This window comes from Dipteris shenzhenensis, chromosome 17 (assembly GCF_047967505.1).
Source record: "Dipteris shenzhenensis isolate YYH24624 ecotype China chromosome 17, Dip_SZ_1.0, whole genome shotgun sequence".
NCBI lineage: Eukaryota > Viridiplantae > Streptophyta > Polypodiopsida > Gleicheniales > Dipteridaceae > Dipteris > Dipteris shenzhenensis.
Genome location: NC_141612.1, coordinates 5,535,273 through 5,553,627, shown reverse-complemented (window position 1 = coordinate 5,553,627; position 18,355 = coordinate 5,535,273). Strand labels below are relative to the sequence as shown.

The 18,355-nt window shown below is 44.0% G+C and overlaps 1 protein-coding gene across 3 annotated transcripts in view; it reads left to right on the top strand.

Annotated features, from left to right (window-relative positions):
- Positions 1 to 1,096: 1,096 nt before the first annotated feature.
- The window catches only part of LOC147891574 (3-hydroxyacyl-[acyl-carrier-protein] dehydratase FERN, mitochondrial-like), a 31,917-nt gene continuing 14,658 nt past the window's right edge, over positions 1,097 to 18,355 (top strand). The window contains exons 1-3 of one of the 3 annotated variants that reach the window (XM_087388925.1): positions 1,097 to 1,129; positions 1,243 to 1,525; positions 1,623 to 1,963. In XM_087388925.1, the coding sequence (XP_087245051.1) occupies positions 1,253 to 1,525; positions 1,623 to 1,886 (537 nt within the window). In that variant the 5' untranslated portion in view covers positions 1,097 to 1,129; positions 1,243 to 1,252 and the 3' untranslated portion in view covers positions 1,887 to 1,963. Of the gene's footprint in view, positions 1,130 to 1,188; positions 1,526 to 1,622; positions 1,964 to 18,355 lie in introns of those variants that run through there. The other 2 variants (XM_087388927.1, XM_087388926.1) reach the window with 2 other exon arrangements.

Here is an 18,355-nt window from a genome sequence, read left to right as displayed (position 1 = left end):
GCCATCCGGCTAGAGCGCGGAAGTACTATTTTCTAAAGCGTAGGAACATAATTTGACCCAAAAAATAAACATTTGTGCCTTCGAAAAAAGGGATCCAATGAAGTTGCAAATGGTGCTGGAACTTTTGTCGTACATGCAATGCAGCTTTGGGTTTGGATTATTCCTGTCACAGTTGCATGCTTCTGTCTCAATTTGGTTTTGATTTATTATTTATACATTTCTGAAATACATCTCCCCGTCGTTCGCTCGAAGTGGAATGACAATAGATTTGCTTATAGTGCAAAGAATAGGAATTTGTCTTCCTCCAAGAAAAAGAAAAACTACGTTTTACTGTCGACATGAACAACATCAAGTGCAAGCAAGACTGGATGATAACGAAATCTCTAGAAAAGGTTGCATGCAATTAAACATCAATCTTCTGCATCATTTCTGACAACGTCACTCATGTGAACCTCAACAAGATAGCAAAAGAGAGAAGTATTCATCAACAGCCCAGCTGGCCAAGCAATCTAGTTTGCTATTACAGAAGAAGCATAGGCCACAAGGGCTAAAAAACAAAAGGCATTCCATTACAAGGTTCTAACTTAGCTTTTCGCTCGGCCCAGAGGGCTCACAAAATATGAATACCATTACGATTGTGCAATGCATTCACAAGAGGTAAGAAGGCGGGTAGCCTTGGGACAGTAGAGCTCGTGGATGGGCTCTAGCCGCTACCTCTACTCTCCCTCCACTCAGCCGCCCATGCTTCACTCTCTCCTTCCTACCTCTCTCCCTCGAATCTCCCTCTCCCTCCCCTGCTTCAACTTTGCATCCCCATCCCTCCCCCTCTGTGCCTCGTATATTCGTGTAGGGCGGCAGTTGGAACTTTCTAGATTCTTTATGTTCTAGAATTCTCCACTAATCGGCATAGGTTAATTGGCTTCCTCCTTAGTGCGTCTCCCATCGCATAGGTTAATCGGGCATTGCGCCATTTCGATTAATACTAATGCCCGATTAAAATTCATTGCTCAATGTTAATGTTAAAATTCACTATGTTCTAGAATTCTCCACTGATCATGTTACTGTTCAAATTCACTATGTTCTAGAATTCTCCACTGGCTTCCTCCTTAATTCGTCTCCCATGGCATAGGTTAATGCCCGATTAAAATTCATCGCTCAATGTTAATGTGTCCTATTTGAAGTTGTGTATGTTTGGAGACAAAACAATGGATATGGAGCTTGAATCAGAATTTCATTACACAGGTAGAGCATCATGATAGCATCGCGGCTTCGAAGGCCGGCTACAAAATGCAGACACTTCTTCTCCTCCATTCCTACCAGCCGTGGAACTGTTTCCGAGGGGCACGTGTTCAGTCTGGAGCATGCTTTTCATCAGAAAGACGTGGCTGCATACTCAGAGCTGTCTGGTGATCGCAATCCCATTCACACGGAGGAAGCAGCGGCACGGTCTGCAGGGTTCAAGGGCTGCGTCGTCCACGGCATGCTTTGTGCAAGCCTTTTTCCTGCTGTCATAGGATCCAATCTGGTGAGTGTGAAAAATATCGTCATTTCACTCGGTTTAGTATTGCTATAACTGAGGTCAGAAATGATGCCTGTTGACTGTTGGGTTTACGATGGACTAGCCTGGGGTGATATTCGAGACGAAAAGATTAAGATTCAAAGAACCTGCACTTGTTGGTGAATGCCTAGAAGCTGAAGCGAAGGTTCTTCACGTACATAAAGAAAAAGATAGTCTCAGGTCTCTCTTTACGACTTGGCCTGTTAAACGAAAGGAAAAATGTGGCAAGCTGTATACCTTGTTGTTAACTGGTAGCGGGAATTTTGTAAGGACAGAAGGGAAAAGACGAGATAAAAGTAGCGAAGGGAAAGGCAGAGGGAATGAGTAGCGAAGGGGAAGACAGAGGGAATGAGGAAAGGAGGCATTAGGGAGAGGAATAGAGAAAGAAAACGAGAGCGGGAGAGAGGGACGTTGTAGGGCTCCCTTTCACCCGGTAAATTAGACCCTTTCTTGCTAAATAGCCCCAAGAGCTAACCCTACCAACTTAGCTTACTTTCCTCCTCCATTAAAGCCATCACTACCCAAATAATACGCCCTTTATGGCACCTGACGTAAGCATGAAGCAGTAGCTTGATGCCGTGCATCCCAATCTCCAACCCAATCTGAATGATAGAACCCACCAGGCTCACTCGTAGTGCAATATGTGATCCCATAACTGGATGTACCTTTGATATACCTCAAAAACCTTGGGTCCTTTGATCTTATCACAAGGTACTTCTACTATCTGCCGGCTATCTCTAGACTTGAGCCCACGTGCCACCTCGAGCGTAGTAGACTCTCTGTCCAGAATGGTTCTCTCTACCTTACTGCCTGTACTCAACCTAGGTAGGCAGCCCTTCAAGCTTAGTCTGCAGCTCTTCCTGCTCCTGGTCCTCCGGGAATAGGCTCCAAGAGTAGGTCTTCTGCTGCTCCTTGCTGCTTGTATTTTGCTGCTCCAGAGAATGATCTGTGAGGGCTGAATGGCCCCCTTTTATAGGCCCAGGGCCTGCTTGCAGTAGCCGACTTTTCGAGACCAGAATGGCCGACTTTGTCTGCCCCAAAAAAGCTGACTGGTTGGCTGCCCCTACCAGCCCAACCAGGGCCCTATATAAGGGTCTTTACTGGCCCTTTGCAAGCCTTTGTTCCAGGGCATAAAACCCTCCATTTATTGCAGGGTCCAGCCCCTCCTGTTGTGCCCTCTTCTAGGCATGGTAGGCTGGCTGGAACCAGCCCTACTAGCCCTATACCTGGCCGACCAGCCTGCTGGTCACCCCCTCCATGTTGCGCCACATTCAAGGCCTGTTCCAGGTTGTTTTCCTGCCCACACCCATTGCCACTGGCTCGCCATACAAGCGCCTACCTCCTGGGATATCTTCGCCCTTTGGTGCTGCTCCAAACATGCCTCTGACAGCAGGCTGAACCTCCATAGCCAACGTCCCATCCATGAGCTTCATTTGTTGCAGCCACCATGGCTCCACCAGGTTCTTCTTTCTTTCTCTGATCTCTGCCCCCATGGCAGCCATAGCGCTGCCCATGTGGCCTTCTCTCAGGACCCAAGTCCACCTTCCCCATGCTCTCCTCATATGAGGGCTTACAGATGGGGAGGTGACCTTTGCAACACTCGCGGCTCAGATTTGTCCTGATCTCCATTGGGTTGGTGCTTCCTTACATTCCTCCATCTGGAATCTTCTTGAAATACTTCTCTTGACAAATGAAGATGCTATCCTTTTTCTGCCAAACTTCTATTCCAAGAAAGTAGTGAAGAAGTCCCGATTCTGTTATCTCGAACTCTTGCATCAAGAGTCCTTTAACCTCCTATGATCAACAGTGACAATCAAGTCATCTACATAAAGGATGATAATCATGGTCTTACCTCCTTCTGCGAAGAGTAGAGGTTCGCATTAGATGAGCTACGCGATGAGCCAAAGCCTACAGACTCTCTTGGATTCCAGAAGTCTTCAAGTTGCTCAACATAAACTTCCTCCCGAAGCTCTCCATTTAAGACATTTGAAAGATTGGCCACTGACGGTGGGCAGCCAAAGCTATGACCGTGTATATGGTAGTCATCTTGGCTGTAGGACCCAACTGTTAGAAATCAACCAACAGAGGGTACGCACAACGGAAGACTGATAGAATAGCCCAAGAGCTCACACTGTGTGTGTGGAGTGGAATCACAAACTTCTTTACTTAATGTGCATCACATATATGTGCAGATCAAAAAATAGACAGTAGACATGGCCAGATCTAGAATCCACCAAAACAATATATTTCCGTGCAAAACTATACAACAAAAGAGATAGATTCAGAGTCCCACCAATGGTGTGGTCCTTTGATCTTACCAAACAGTGTGTGTGGAGTGGAATCACAAACTTGTTTACTTAATGTGCATCACATATATGTGCAGATCAGGAAATAGACAGTAGACAGAGCGAGATATAGAATCCACCAAAACAATATATTTCCGTCCAAAACTATGAACACAACAAAAGAGATATATTCAGAGTCCCACCAATGATGTGGTCCTCTGATCTTACCAAAGGTCCTTCTCTATCTGCTAGTCTCTTCTAGAACCCTGAGTCTGCGTACTCCACCTCGACCGTAGTAGCCTCTCTGTCCAGAATGACCTCAGCTCCTTGCTGCCCTAGAAGACAGCCAAACTGTCAGCCTTGCACTTGAGCTAAGTCTGCAGCAACACTAGCACTCCTTCAGCTTTTGGATGTAGCCCCCAAGGGAGGTGCTCTGCTCCTCCTTTCTACTTTGCTGGAAGCTGCACTATTGGATGCTATTGTGAGGCACAATGCCTCTGTCAATAGACCCATCTAGCTTCCTTTTTACCTTGAAAACCCACTTGGTACCAATGGCATGTTTACCTGGTGGCAAATCCACAACATCCCAAGTCTGATTTTTTTCTATGGACTGCAACTCATTGTGCATGGCATGCATCCAATGCACATTATCCTTCGCTTCTTCAAAAGAGTCAGGCTCCTCTTCATCAAGAAGAGTCCTTGCATAAGCTGTCTCAATCGAAAGAGTAATGCACTATGAGTCCTGCCAGGCAATGGGGCCTCAAGCCTACTCTCCCTGAGAGTCTGTAGCAACCAATTCGGGACTGTTTTGGCTGCGTGTATCTCTTGTTGGGGTTAAGGCCCTGTGCCACCTCATGTACACCTTTTTGTTACAGGTTACAGTGTGAACACGGTTCACTCCGAACCAGTTCCACCCAAGTGTCTATCCTAATATATTCTTGAGGGTTGTGGTGTGCCCTCGCTTCTCGATTCACACCCACCACTCTTGTGGTCTTGGTCTTGCTCTCCTCCACTCGCTTTCACTTCAACTGGTATCAGAGCTTTGGCTCATCATCTCTATCCTGCGTCCTCACCCTCAGCCCAGAAGTTCCCCGTCTGCTTCCCGTATCAGACTGGTGGCTTCGTTCGTACAACGTCAAGGCCCGTACAGCGTCAAGGTCCGTACGTTCCGTACAACGTGCACGACGAGGAAGTTCTGATACGGACGCTACAGCGTCAAGGTCTGTACGTTCCGTACAACGTGCACGACGAGGAAGTTTTGATACGGACGCGTTTTATTCTGACTGCCTACGCGTTCTTTTTTTTCGTTGGGTCGCGTTCCGCTGCTGTTCTACGCCCTTCGTGGGCCGTGACCTCGCTAATCTCGTGCGTGGGAACATCCTTCTTCGAGGTATTTAAGACGTGGTTCGCAGGTACACTTGACATTTGTCAAGTGGGCAGCTGGATTGTGTGACATTTGGTCACATTGGGCAGAAATTTGAGGATTTGGTGCACATCGTGGTGCATTCTCGGAAATTGCAGAAATTGCATGCAAGAAATTTGGGGCTTTTGACGCTAGAGTGCTTGTACGCACTTGTGGATGCCTATTCGACGAAATTTCTCTTCAATAGATGCCAAAACAAGGGGCTTTTGCTCAAATTGGTGTCATTGGCTGTTGTAGACAGTTTTGGAAGGGGATTCACATGTCTATGTGTCAAATGCATTGACAAAAGAGGAGATTTTGCAATCAGGTTAGTTTTGGGTAAATGCTTCTTGTTGTGGACAGCGCATTTGTACACTCTTGGAGAGTGTGAAAACTCAGTTCAGTTCTGAGTTTAGCCTTGTGACAGTGTTCATATGCCTATTTGAGGTGGGAGAGTTTGCCCAAACACGTGCTAAACAATCTGGGATATTTGTGTCACTTGATCATTCATTCTACAGTGACATTTGGTCACTTGTCAAGGCTCGGGGACCTTTGTAACAGTTTTTGTACAAGTGCAGGCCAATTTTGGAAGAGATTTGGGGACTTTTAGAGTTTTTTCTTTTACTGTTTTTTTTTACAGTTTTGGAGAGTGGACAACATTGCATTTAGTCACAGCACGTGACTTTGAGGCTCTCTGTGCCTTAGGTGTATTTATTTGCTTCTATTTGGGCTTATCATCATGTCTTCAATCAACGAAGGCAACTATTGGAACATCGAGAAGTTGGAGGGGAATGCAAATTTCTCTTATTGGAAGAAGCAAATATACAATGTGTTGGTCCAGAAAGATCAAAATATGCCTATCAAGTATAAAGGGATCAAGCCCGATGAAGTTAGTGACCTTCAGTGGGAAACCATGAATGAGAAGGCCAAGAATACCATTCTTTTGACCATCTCTAAGAAGATCTACTTCAATGTAGAGAATGAAGCCACCGCTTACAGCATATGGAAAAAACTTGAGTCCCTTTTCGAGAGTCAGAGTGCAGCTAGTAAAGTGTTTTGGTTGAAGAGGCTCATGAAACTAAGCATGAAAGAGGGGACAGCCCTCTCACTTCACCTCAATGAGTTTCACTCTATATTCAGCCAACTCACAAATCAGAAAATGAATTTTGATGATGAGGTGAAGGCCATTTTTCTCTTGAGTACCCTCCCTGACAGTTGGGATACTTTTGCTACAGCCATAAGCAATTCAGCCCCTGCCTTGACATGATTGTCATGCCAAGATGTGGAAAGCGTTCTTCTGCAGGAAGAGGTGAGGCGTAAGAATAGCAGTGAAAATAAGAATGCAAGTGCATTGGCTGTGGGCAGAGGTAGGCAGCAAAATAGAGGGGAAAACCAAAATAAAGGAAAATCTCGCAGTCAGTCCCGTCCTAGGAAGGACCTTGAATGTCACTACTGCCATTAGAAGGGGCATATTAAAAGGGACTGTTTTCAGCTGAAAAACAAAGGCAAGGATAAGGAAAGAAAAGAAGAGGACAAAGATGCGAAAAGAGATGCCAAAGACACCAAGGGCAAGGCTAAACTTGAGGAGCTCAATGCAATGATTAGCAGTGATGAAGATAATGACGATGTCATACTTGTTGCCTCCTCTGGTTATAGTTCTTTTCTTGTGGCCAATGATGGCTGGTATGCACAGGATTGGCTATTAGACTCAGGTGCATCCGATCTTGTTACTCTTCATGAGCAGTGGTTTGCTTCGTATGATGCAGGGAAAAAAGGATGCGTGAAACTTGGGAATGATTATGCCTGTGACGTTGTTGGCATTGGGGATGTGCATCTAAAATTCCCAAATGGTTCTGAATTTGTATTGCACAATGTGAGACATGTGCCACAGCTCAGGAAGAGCTTGATATCCACTGGGCAGCTTGATGATGCAGGGTATCTCACCCAATTTGGTCATTCTATGTGGAAGGTGCTTAAGGGAAATATGGTTGTGGCCAAGGGCTGCAAATCAGGCACCTTGTATCCATTGTATGTTGAGGGTGTTGATGCTAATGTAATCCATGTGACCGAGCAGCCACACACTTCATTGTGGCATAGCCGGTTGGGCCATATAAGCTAGAAAGGAATGAAAGTATTGTCTTCTTTGGGTTACTTGCCGAGACTTAATTTTTCTGATTTTTCAGCATGTGATCATTGTATTTATGGCAAACATAAGCAATCAGCCCATAAAAAGGCTGGAAATGTTAAGCAAGAAGTCCTAACTTTGGTATATACAGATGTATGTGAAATGCCCAACCTTTCTTTGGGCGGTGCCAAGTATTTTGTCACTTTTATTGATGATGCATCCAGGAAGATATGGGTCTATCCCATTAAGCATAAGAGTGATGTGTTCAAAGTCTTCAAGACTTGGTTGGCACTTGTTGAGAATCAGACAGGAAAGAAGCTTAAATGCCTCAGGTCTGATAATGGAGGGGAATACCTCTCAAGGGAATTTACTACATTTTGTGATGAGAAGGGGATAAAGAGGGAGTTGCCCGCTCCCTACAATCCTCCACAAAATGGCGTGGCTAAAAGGGCAAATAGGACCATTCAAGAGAGGACTCTTAGCATGCTCTCACAAGCAGGATTGACCCATGGTTTTTGGGCAGAAGCTGTTAAGACAGCAGTACATCTCATCAATAGGTCACCCAACAGGGCCTTGGATTTGAAGGTACTTGAGGAGGTGTGGTCAGGAAAGCCACCCTCTTACAAACATCTCAGGGTGTTTGGCTGCCAGGCCTTTATGCATGTCAGAAGGGAAATACGCAGCAAATTAGACCCAAGTCACGCAAGTGTATCTTTCTTGGGTATGGTGACAATGGAGAGATGGGTTACAGGTTGTGGGACCCTGAATCTCACAAGATTGTGAGGAGCAATGATGTGATTTTTCGAGAAGATAGGATGCAAAAACAGCCTATCAATACCATTGGAGTGAGAAGAGTCATTTTTGAGGAGGAAGGACCTCCAGGACAACCACAAAATGCCAATCAAAATGCTGTCCAAAATGGTCAAAATCAGCAGCCACATCCGGCTTTTAATGCTCCATATTATCCTCCACAGGAAGAGCCACAAATGCAGCCTGAGATTCTGCAAGATGTGCTTCCAGAGCAGGCTGTACAGCCCCAAAATATGCTGGAACAGCAAGCAAATCAGCCACCTAATCAAGATGGTTGGGTTAGGCGGAGCACCAGGGTGTCCCGGATGCCTGACAGGTTTGTTCCAGGGGTGAATGCACTTGATGATTACATCATGGTGACAGATTGTGGTGAACCCTCGTGCTTTAAAGGAGCCATGAAGAGGGAGGACGCAAAGAATTGGCAGAAAGCCATGGTTTCAGAGATGCAATCTCTTGAGAAGAATCAGACATGGAATCTAGTGCAGTTGCCTGCAGGCCAGAAAGTCCTACCATGCAAGTGGGTTTATAGGTTGAAGATCACTCCAGGGGATGTTAAGCCCAAGTACAAAGCAAGATTAGTTACTAAGGGGTTCAAGCAGGAAAAGGGAGTTGATTTTGATGAAATCTTTTCTCCTGTAGTCAAGATGACTACATTGAGGACTGTTTTAGCTTTGGTTGCTTGTCAGGACATGGATCTTGTCCAAATGGACGTGAAGACGGCCTTCCTTCATGGAGACCTTCACGAAGATATTTATATGCAGCAACCAAAGGATATCAAGTCAAGGGAAAAGAAGGGCTTGTATGCAAATTGTAGAAGAGTCTTTATGGGCTCAAGCAGGCACCCAGAGAGTGGTATCACAAGTTTGATGCTTTCATGAAAGCACAAGGATTCAGACGGTCTGATCATGATCATTGTCTCTACACTAAGAAGGCAAGAGATGGTAGTCTTCTTATACTCATTCTTTATGTGGATGATATGCTTATTGCTGGGAAGTTCATCTATTGATATGAATGCTTTGAAGGCAAAACTGCACAAAACCCTTCGACATGAAGGATCTTGGTGATGCAAATCACATTCTTGGTATGCGGATTGTGAGGAACAGGTCAAAGTGTTTACGCTATCTTTCTCAAAAAGAGTACATTGGCAAAGTCCTGGAGAGGTTCAATATGGATAAGGGGAAGGCTTTGAGCACACCCTTGCCACCATATTTGAAACTCAGCCAAAAGGACAGCCCTCAGTCAAATGATGAAAGGGCTCAGATGGCCAAGGTTCCTTATGCTTCTGCATGTGGCAGTCTGATGTATGCCATGGTTGCTACTAGACCAGATATTGCTTTTGCAGTGGGAGTGGTGTTGGAGAAGTCACCGCCCCATCTGTAAGCCCCCATATGAGGAGAGCATGGGCAGGATGCAGTCACGGAAGAAGCGACCTGGATGGCAAGGGTTGCAGGCAGGATCTCGACCTGCAGCAAGCCCTGAACAAGGCGCATTGACAGCAGCAGAAACAGCAGTACTTTGGGGCCTGGAAACAAACCTGGCAGGCCAGCACAGCAGGCTGGAACAGGCCTCACATGGAGGCAGACAGTGGCGCAGGGTCACGCAGCAAAGAGGGGGATCAGAGGCTGGACTGGACCCTATATTTATAGGGCATCTGCCCTTGAAAGGTGGGCCAAAGGCCCTTGTAATGTGTGCCCCAAAAGGGCCGCCCACAGTCCCATAAATAGGGAGCTGTGGGTCGGTTTTGGTCGGCCAGGGGCAGGTGGCTGAACCGACCAGCAGTCGGCCCTTTCTAGGGCTGCTGGGTCGGTTGGCTGGCCAGGCCCTTGAGGGCTATATAAGGGGGCCATTCAGGCCTCATTTCACATCACTTGCAGCAGCAGATCCAGAGCAGAAAGGAGCAGCAGGTAGCCACCCTCTGGACCTACATTCAGGAAGATAGAGAGGTGCTAGCAGGGCTGCAGACTTAGCCAGGAGGCTGCCCACCTAGACTGGTTTCCAGACAGCAAGGTGGAGAGGATCATTCTAGACAGAAAGTTTACTTACGCTCGAGGTGGAGCACGCGGACTCTAGTCTAGAGATAGCCAGCAGATAGGAGGAGGACCTTGTGGTAAGATCAGAGGACCACACCATTGGTGGGACTCTGGATCTGTCTATTTTATATTGTGTCCATATTTATGGACGGAAATATATTATTTGGTGGTTTCTTTATCTAGTTTGGTTCATTGTCTATTGATGAGTCTGCACACCTATTGAATGCACATAAGTAAAGAAGTTTGTGATTCCACACCCACACTGCACAACACTGTGTGAGCTCCTGGGCATTATTTCCGCTGCGTGTACCCTCTGTTGGGTATTTTCTAACAAGTGGTCAGTAGATATATGGCTAACCCCGGTAAGAGGCATTGGGAGGCAATTAAGGGTATATTGAGATACCTTAAGGGTCTCAAGATGTGTCATATGTTTTGGCAAGCAAGATGCAGAAGTGCATGGATACACAGATTTAGATTATGCAGGGCATGCAGACAACCGTAAGTCCACCATGGGCTACGTGTTTACTTTCACAGGTGGTGCTATTTCATGGATATCCAGGTTACAGAGATGCACAGCATTGTCTACCACGGAGGCAGAGTATATTGCAGCCACTGGGGCTTGCAAGGAGGCCATATGGCTTTCACGTCTGGTGGGAGACTTGGGTTTTTCAGGGGATATTCCTTCTTTGCATTGTGATAGCCAGAGTGCTATTATGTTGGCAAAGAATCCGGTCTTTCATCAGAAGAGCAAGCACATTGATGTTAAGTACCACTTTATTCGTGAGGTATTGCATGACAAGTTGTTAGAACTTGTCAAAATCCATACTGATGATAACCCTGCGGATCTTTTCACCAAGATCTTGCCAGCAGAGCGGTTTGCACATTGCAGGGCACTGATGGGTGTTGGATAGGCCATATCTCATGTTTTGGCCTTGTACATTCTATATGTACTTGCTGTAATTTCTGATTTTTTGAGGCACATTGCCTTCAGTTGGGAGGTTGTTGGGGTTAAGGCCCTGTTCCACCTCATGTACACCTTTTTGTTACAGGTTACAGTGTGAACACGGTTCACTCCGAACCAGTTCCACCCAAGTGTCTATCCTAATATATTCTTGAGGGTTGTGGTGTGACCTCGCTTCTCGATTCACACCCACCACTCTTGTGGTCTTGGTCTTGCTCTCCTCCACTCGCTTTCGCTTCATCTCTTGAATCTCTTGCCTGACAACTTCATCCACACCCTGTGGAGGTACAGATTTAGCTAGGAGGAGGTTGCTGTAAATTCTGATTTTTAGTGGGGGAACCAAATGCTATAGGAAGCATCCCCTCAAACACATCTTCAGTAGAAGTTGGAATCTGAAATTCAGCATGTGTATGTGCTGAATTTTCAGAGAATATAACATCTCTACTCACAAAAATCTTGCTTGTAGCAAGATTGTAGAGACGATAGCCTTTGCTTTGTGAACTATACCCCACAAAAATGCATTTAAGTGCCTTATCTGACAACTTGTGTCGAAATTCCACAGGCACGTGGGCATATGTAACACAACCAAAAACTCTGAAATGGTCTACTGAAGGCTTTCTCCCATGCCATGCCTCATAGGAAGTGATTGTATTAGAGGGTTACTTTTTACTTAGGCTAAAAGTTAGTAGAAAGGCCTTTATTGGCTTGTAAGTGTTTTCTTCTTTTTTTAGGGGATACCATAAGTTGCCACGTGGCATCCTAGGAGGTAATCCCATAAGCAATATTGCTTTGTACTTACCCTGGGCCATACCTATATAAGGGCTCTAGTTGTACTTGGCATGACATTCATGACTTGTACTTCATTACTGAAATAGAATATACAGCAAGAGTTCAATACTCAGCTGAATTCTAAAACGGATTGACTTCCTCCTATCCTTGTGCAGCCCCTCACAAGTCTCTATTGAAGATCCAGCCCATGATCTTCCTCTCCTACCCTTTTTCTAAACATAAGGTACCACACTACTTAACTCTCCTGCAAATTCTACTAAACTTAGTAGTATTTACTGTTAGTTAGGAGCAGTCTTGTTGCATTGGTATCAGAGCACATTTCGTGGGAATTTGTGGGAAATTCTTTGTCCCATCACTTTGAAATTTGGAGCATCTACTCTTGAGCCTAGGGCCTACCTCTCTGCAAAAATTCAGCGCCCGAAGTGCTCTCTGTTGTGAGCTGCCACATGGAAGGCTCTGAGAAACCCTGATTTTCGAAGTGCTCAGAATTTGGGGCTTCTTACATCAGTGGAAAGCCCTTGCTTCCCTGATCATTTCTATGTGTGAGATTCTTAAAGGGATGGAGGATTGAGTCAACATTGAGGGTTTTTTCTCTTTGGGGCAAGAATGTGAAGAAATTAACGATTTGAGGCTTCGTTGCACCAAAATAAGTCAGATATGGCTTGAACTAATCGCACTAAGCTCCAATGTCTGCCCTCTAAGTTTGGTGGAGATCCGAGCTTCGATGGAGGAGTTATGAAGGAATTCGACTCCTGGCTAAGAAGATCTGCGATGATCTAGGAGCTGACTATTCCGGTTTTTGATTTGCCTTCCTCCAAGGGTTCGCCTCTACTTTTGGAACTCCCACACCTAGTCCCAGTAAGTTACAGGTCTGTTGTGTGGGATCTTTCTCGATTTTCTTGTTTGGAATTGACGCGTACGCTGCCTAGTAAACGATTTGTCTACATATCTCTTCAAAATTATTCGTGGCTGTTGCTGAGGTGTTGTTCTAAATGCTGGAACCACTCCACAAAGCTTCGTGTCAAATGAAGAAGGATTACACTGGAGTTTAGCGACATGGACAGTGACCTAACTGTTCACTGGCAGTTTGGTATAGTAATATATTGTCGAACGGTGCTTCTGTCTATAGCTTAGTCCTACATAGGTCTCTATACAGATTGGTTTACACAGTGTGCAAAAGGATTGCAACAGTCTGCTACTCCTTGGAAATTGAGCTATTCTTGATTACGGTTTAAGACAGTGCATTTACTCTTGATTCGAGTCATTAAAGATGCTTGTAAAGAGGTCTACGGGTCAAGCTAGTAAGCAGACAATGGGTATCCTTGATTCCATCTTAGAGAAGGAAGCAATTGATGATTAGACTGTAGTTTTTGAACCCAATGATCCTCATGTTGGCAATGTTCAAGGGGATTTGGCAACAACTTCTCAAGTACAAACATCCCTTAACCAAGAGTAGATCATAAAGAGTTGTATGGACCGATAATTAGAGGATTGACCGATAATTAGAGGATTGACCAAAGGATGCAAAACATGTCTACCACTTTTAATAAAAGGTTGGACCAGTTCAAGAGAAGCCAAATTTATGATGGGAAGAGACCTGTGGATCCCCAAATTGATGGAGACTCAGGTTCAGATGATGATGATGATCATCCTATACATGTAACTGAACCGGTTGGTTTTATGGCTTCTGCTCGAAGGACCTATCACTCTAGTGGAGTTACAGCTCATATGGATAAGGATTCAGCACATGGTAAGACTCCTAATAATAACAGTTCAGCAGCTGAAGAGTAGTGTCAAAAATTCCATGAATATAAGTTGCTACCAGCAGACCTTAGGGCAGCAATGACATTCCAGTAATATATACAAACAGTTAGATCTATTGAACCAAAAGGACCTGTTCATACTACTTCGTTCTATATCCAAAGGGTGATCAAGGTAAAATCAGATTTGCTGTTCTTCATCTGGAAGATTATGCCTACTCTTGGTGGAGGCATCTGTAGCAAGAAGGGTTAACTTTTAATGCTTGGGATGAATTCGAGGCTGAAATGCTTAAAACTTTTATATCTCCTTTTACTAGGGATCAATATATTTGTAAGCGGTATGATCTTACTCACCAAGGATCAGTGAAAATTTATATCAAACAGTTTTGGAAATTGGCTCTGTTTGTTCATGGTATTGATGAAAGAGTTAGAATGCTCAAGTTCATCCATGGTCCGCACCCTAGTATTGCTTCAGATGTTGCAGCTCAAAAGCCCAATTCTCTTAAAGAGGCCATGCAGTTGGCAGAACTTTATGAACCCACATACAATGGGAAGGAGAAGACTTTGGGTATTGGTCACTTTGGAACTAAACCTATGGTCAAAGGGGTTTCCAATGATGAAAGCAAACTTCCTGCACCTGTTACAACTTCTTCTATTTCTAGGTTCCCCATAGTGTATGGCAGTGGCATGGGACAACCTAAGGCTTACAAGGCTGCAGATGTAAAGTCATCCTTTAAACCCACTCCAAAGGATGATCTGAGTGATAAAAGGAACAAGTTGGTTAAGCAGTTATCTCAAGCAATTATTGATGACATGAAGAAGAAGAATTTGTGCTACCTTTGTGGTGAGAAGTGGACCCCTGAACATAGGAATGTGTGCAAAGCAAAAATAGGAGCAAAGTTGAGCTTGATTCTAGAGATTGATGAGGATTTATCTCCTAATACTTCTGCACCAGACTTTGAATTTCATGAATATCAGGACTTTGTGAATGAAGGCCTTGATGATGATGAGGATCATAATTCCAAAAAGGGGACCACCTTTCCCTTTGATCGAGGTGGGTTATCCATGTTTGACACCATGCTTATGGATGATAGTTTACCAAGGTGCTCAAATAGATCTAGACAATGGAACATTGAAGTTGTTGAAGGTGATGAGGATGAGATAAGAAATTCTGATGGAAATGATGCTGTTGATGACGATGAAGTGTATTGGGATACACGATCAATTTTGTACAGCATATCTCTTGATGTTTTTATGGACTGCAAGGGCTCTTAAACCCTTAGGTTAAAAGGAACAATCAATAACAGACCAGTCTACATTTTGGTTGACAGTGGGAGCACTCATAACTTCATTAATGCAAAGACACTTCAAACAATGAGGTTATGCCCATCCACTTTGGATCATGGGATCAAAGTTGAGGTGGCTAATGGTCAGCATTCCCACAGTAAGCAATATTGTCAGGCTGCTCAAGTGCAACTTTCTCAAGACTATACTTTTCATGGAGATCTATTTGTCTTGGAAATGGGACCTATTGACATTGTCCTTGGTTGTCAATGGTTGAGAACCTTGGGAGAATTCTCTATGGACCTTAACAGACTGTATATGAAGTTTATGCATGAAGGTAAGAACATCACTTTGATGGGTCACCAATCTCCTAAATTGTCCTTAATTTCTGCAAGAAGAATGACGAGAGACCTCAAAAGTGTTTGTGGAGTCTATGCTATTCAGTTGACCAAGTCTCAAGAGGGTAATGGGTTGTTGGTGGAGGATAAAGACATGCAGTCCTATTACAGCAATACTCTGATGTATTTGCTGATCTTCCCAACCATCTCCCTCCCATGAGAGATGTGGATCATGCAATTGTGTTGGAGCCAGGATCTAAGCCAATCAACAAAGCTCCATATAGACCTTCTAGAGCTGTGCATGAAGTATTGCCAACATCTCTTGGTCATAAATGTGGAAACTTGACTCCTTGTCATCCAATTTCCGACTTTCAAAGGCAATAACTCCATGACTCTGCTTTAGGACAGCTCCAATGCCCCTTCCACTAACATTATAAAAGGTTGAGAGAAATCGGGACATACCAAGATAGGCGCTGAAGTTAATGCCTCCTTTAATGCTTCAAAGCTCTCATTGGCACTGTCAGACCACTGGAAAGCATTCTTTTTTAGAACATCAATGAGAGGAGCTGCCAATTTGGCAAAATGCCTTATAAACCTTCTATAAAATGATGCTAGACCCAGGAACCCTCTCAGCTGGGTGATATTCTGAGGTATAGGCCAATCCTTCACACACTTTACCTTGCCGGGATCCAGCTTAATGCCACTACTACTGACAATATGGCCCAAATATTCCACTTCTTCAGCCATGAAAGTGCATTTACTTGATTTGGCATACAACTGGTGTGTCCTCAATAGTTCCAATACTTGCTAGACATGCAATAAATGCTCTTCTTTCGTTTTGCTGTAGATCAATATATCATCAAAGAATACCAACACAAATTTATAGAGGAAAGGCTGCAATACCTTGTTCATTAGGGCCTGGAAAGTTGCAGGTGCATTGGTTAGGCCAAATGCCATCACTTTGAATTGATAAAGCCCACGTTCTGTCCTGAAGGCAGTTTTATGTTCATCTCCCTCCTTCATCCTTATTTGATGATAGCCTGACCTTAAGTCAATCTTTGTGAAGTACTTTGCCCCTCTAAGCTCATCTAGTAGATCATCAATTCTAGGGATAGGAAACCTATTCTTAACTGTCATTTTGTTCAAATCCCTGTAATCAATACACATTCTAAATGAGCCATCCTTCTTCTTAACCAATAACATAGGAGAGGCAAAGGGTGACTGACTATGTGTAATAAATTCCTTGTCAAGAAGTTCCTTTATTTGCCTTGCCACCTCTTCCCTTGTATTTGACTGAGAAACTTCATTGTTCAGCTGATATGACCAGAATTGAGCTGTTCAGGTTTACAAGGAGCATTGTATGTCTAGGTTACAGCCTTTTCAAATTTGAGGACAAATTTCTATTTGAGGAGGGAGGATTGTAACATAGGGTTACTTTTTACTTAGGCTAAAAGTTAGTAGAAAGGCCTTTATTAGCTTGCAAGTGTTTTTTTCTTTTTTTAGGGGATACCATAAGTTGCCATGTGGCATCCTAGGAGGTAATCCCTCAAGCAATGTACTACCCTGGGCCATACCTATATAAGGGCTCTAGTTGTACTTGGCAAGACATTCATGACTTGTACTTTATTACTGAAATATAATATACAACAAGAGTTCAATACTTAGCTGAATTCTAAAAAGGATTGACTTCCTCCTGTCCTTGTGCAGACCTCACAAGTCTCTATTGAAGATCCAACCCATGATCTTCCTCTCCTACCCTTTTTCTAAACATAAGGTACTACACTACTTAACTCTCTTGCAAATTCTACTAAACTTAGTAGTGTTTATTGTTAGTTAGGAGCAGTCTTGTTGCAGTGATTGTCTTCAAAGCCTTTGTGGGAGCCCGATTCAAAATATAGTTGGCACACATGAGGCCTTCAAGCCAAAATCTGTGAGGCAACTTCTTATTTGTAAGCATGTATCTATCCATCTCCATAGCAGTGCAATTCTTCTGCTTAACTTTGCCATTTTGTTGAGGTGTAAGCCTCACTGTAAGCTGATGCGTGATACCTTTCTCCTTCAAAAATGCCTCAAATTCATGAGAGATATACTCTCCTTCTCAATCTGTGCGAAGTGTCTGCATCTTGAGTTGTGTCTCATTCTAACCATAGCCACAAAGTGTTTGAAATGCCTAAACATTTATGATTTTGCCTTGAGACCATAGACCCAAGTGTAGTTGGTGAAGTCATCTATGAATATAACAAAATAAAGATAACCCCCAAAAGCAGGTGTTCTCATGGGACCGCAGACATCACTGTGAATAAGCTGTAATTTTCGTGTAGCTTTCACTGCACCATTCTTCTTGAAAGGAAGTCTAGCATCTTGCCAAGGATGCAACCCTCACATGCATGAGGAGGAGGTGACTCAGGCAATGCATCAACCATATCATGCCTCTGAAGTGTCATTAAGCTGCCATAGCTCATGTGCCTTGGCATGCCATAACTCTGCATTCTGCATCGCAGCAGCGGATAATGCAAGATCGGATCTTTTTCCATATAGATCAAGCTGAAAAGGACTCCGATACAAAGTGCTAGACAACATCAAAGCATAGTCATTCTCTTTGTCTCCGAGTGCACACTTATCATCATAAAAAAACAACCTGAAATCCTCCTCTATTGAGAGAGGACACTGAAAGCAAATTCTTCTTTATGCCTGGCACATAGAGTACATCTGAAATTCTGAAATCTGTGCCATCAGTGGATGTGAGAATAATGTCTCCCACTCCACACACTGAATAAGAATTATTATTTGCACAAGTCACCTTATTTTTGGTGGGTGGAGGATGCAGAGATACAAAAAGACTCTTCTTGGAAGTGATGTGCTTTGAAGCACCACTGTTAAAATACCAAGTATACAGTCTCATTGACATTGAGAGAGCATGCTTCCTTTGAAGGATCATAGCTGCAAGTCAAAAAAGCATAAGGATCATCATCATTAGTGGCTGTAGCATCTGAACTACCCACTGCAAAATCTG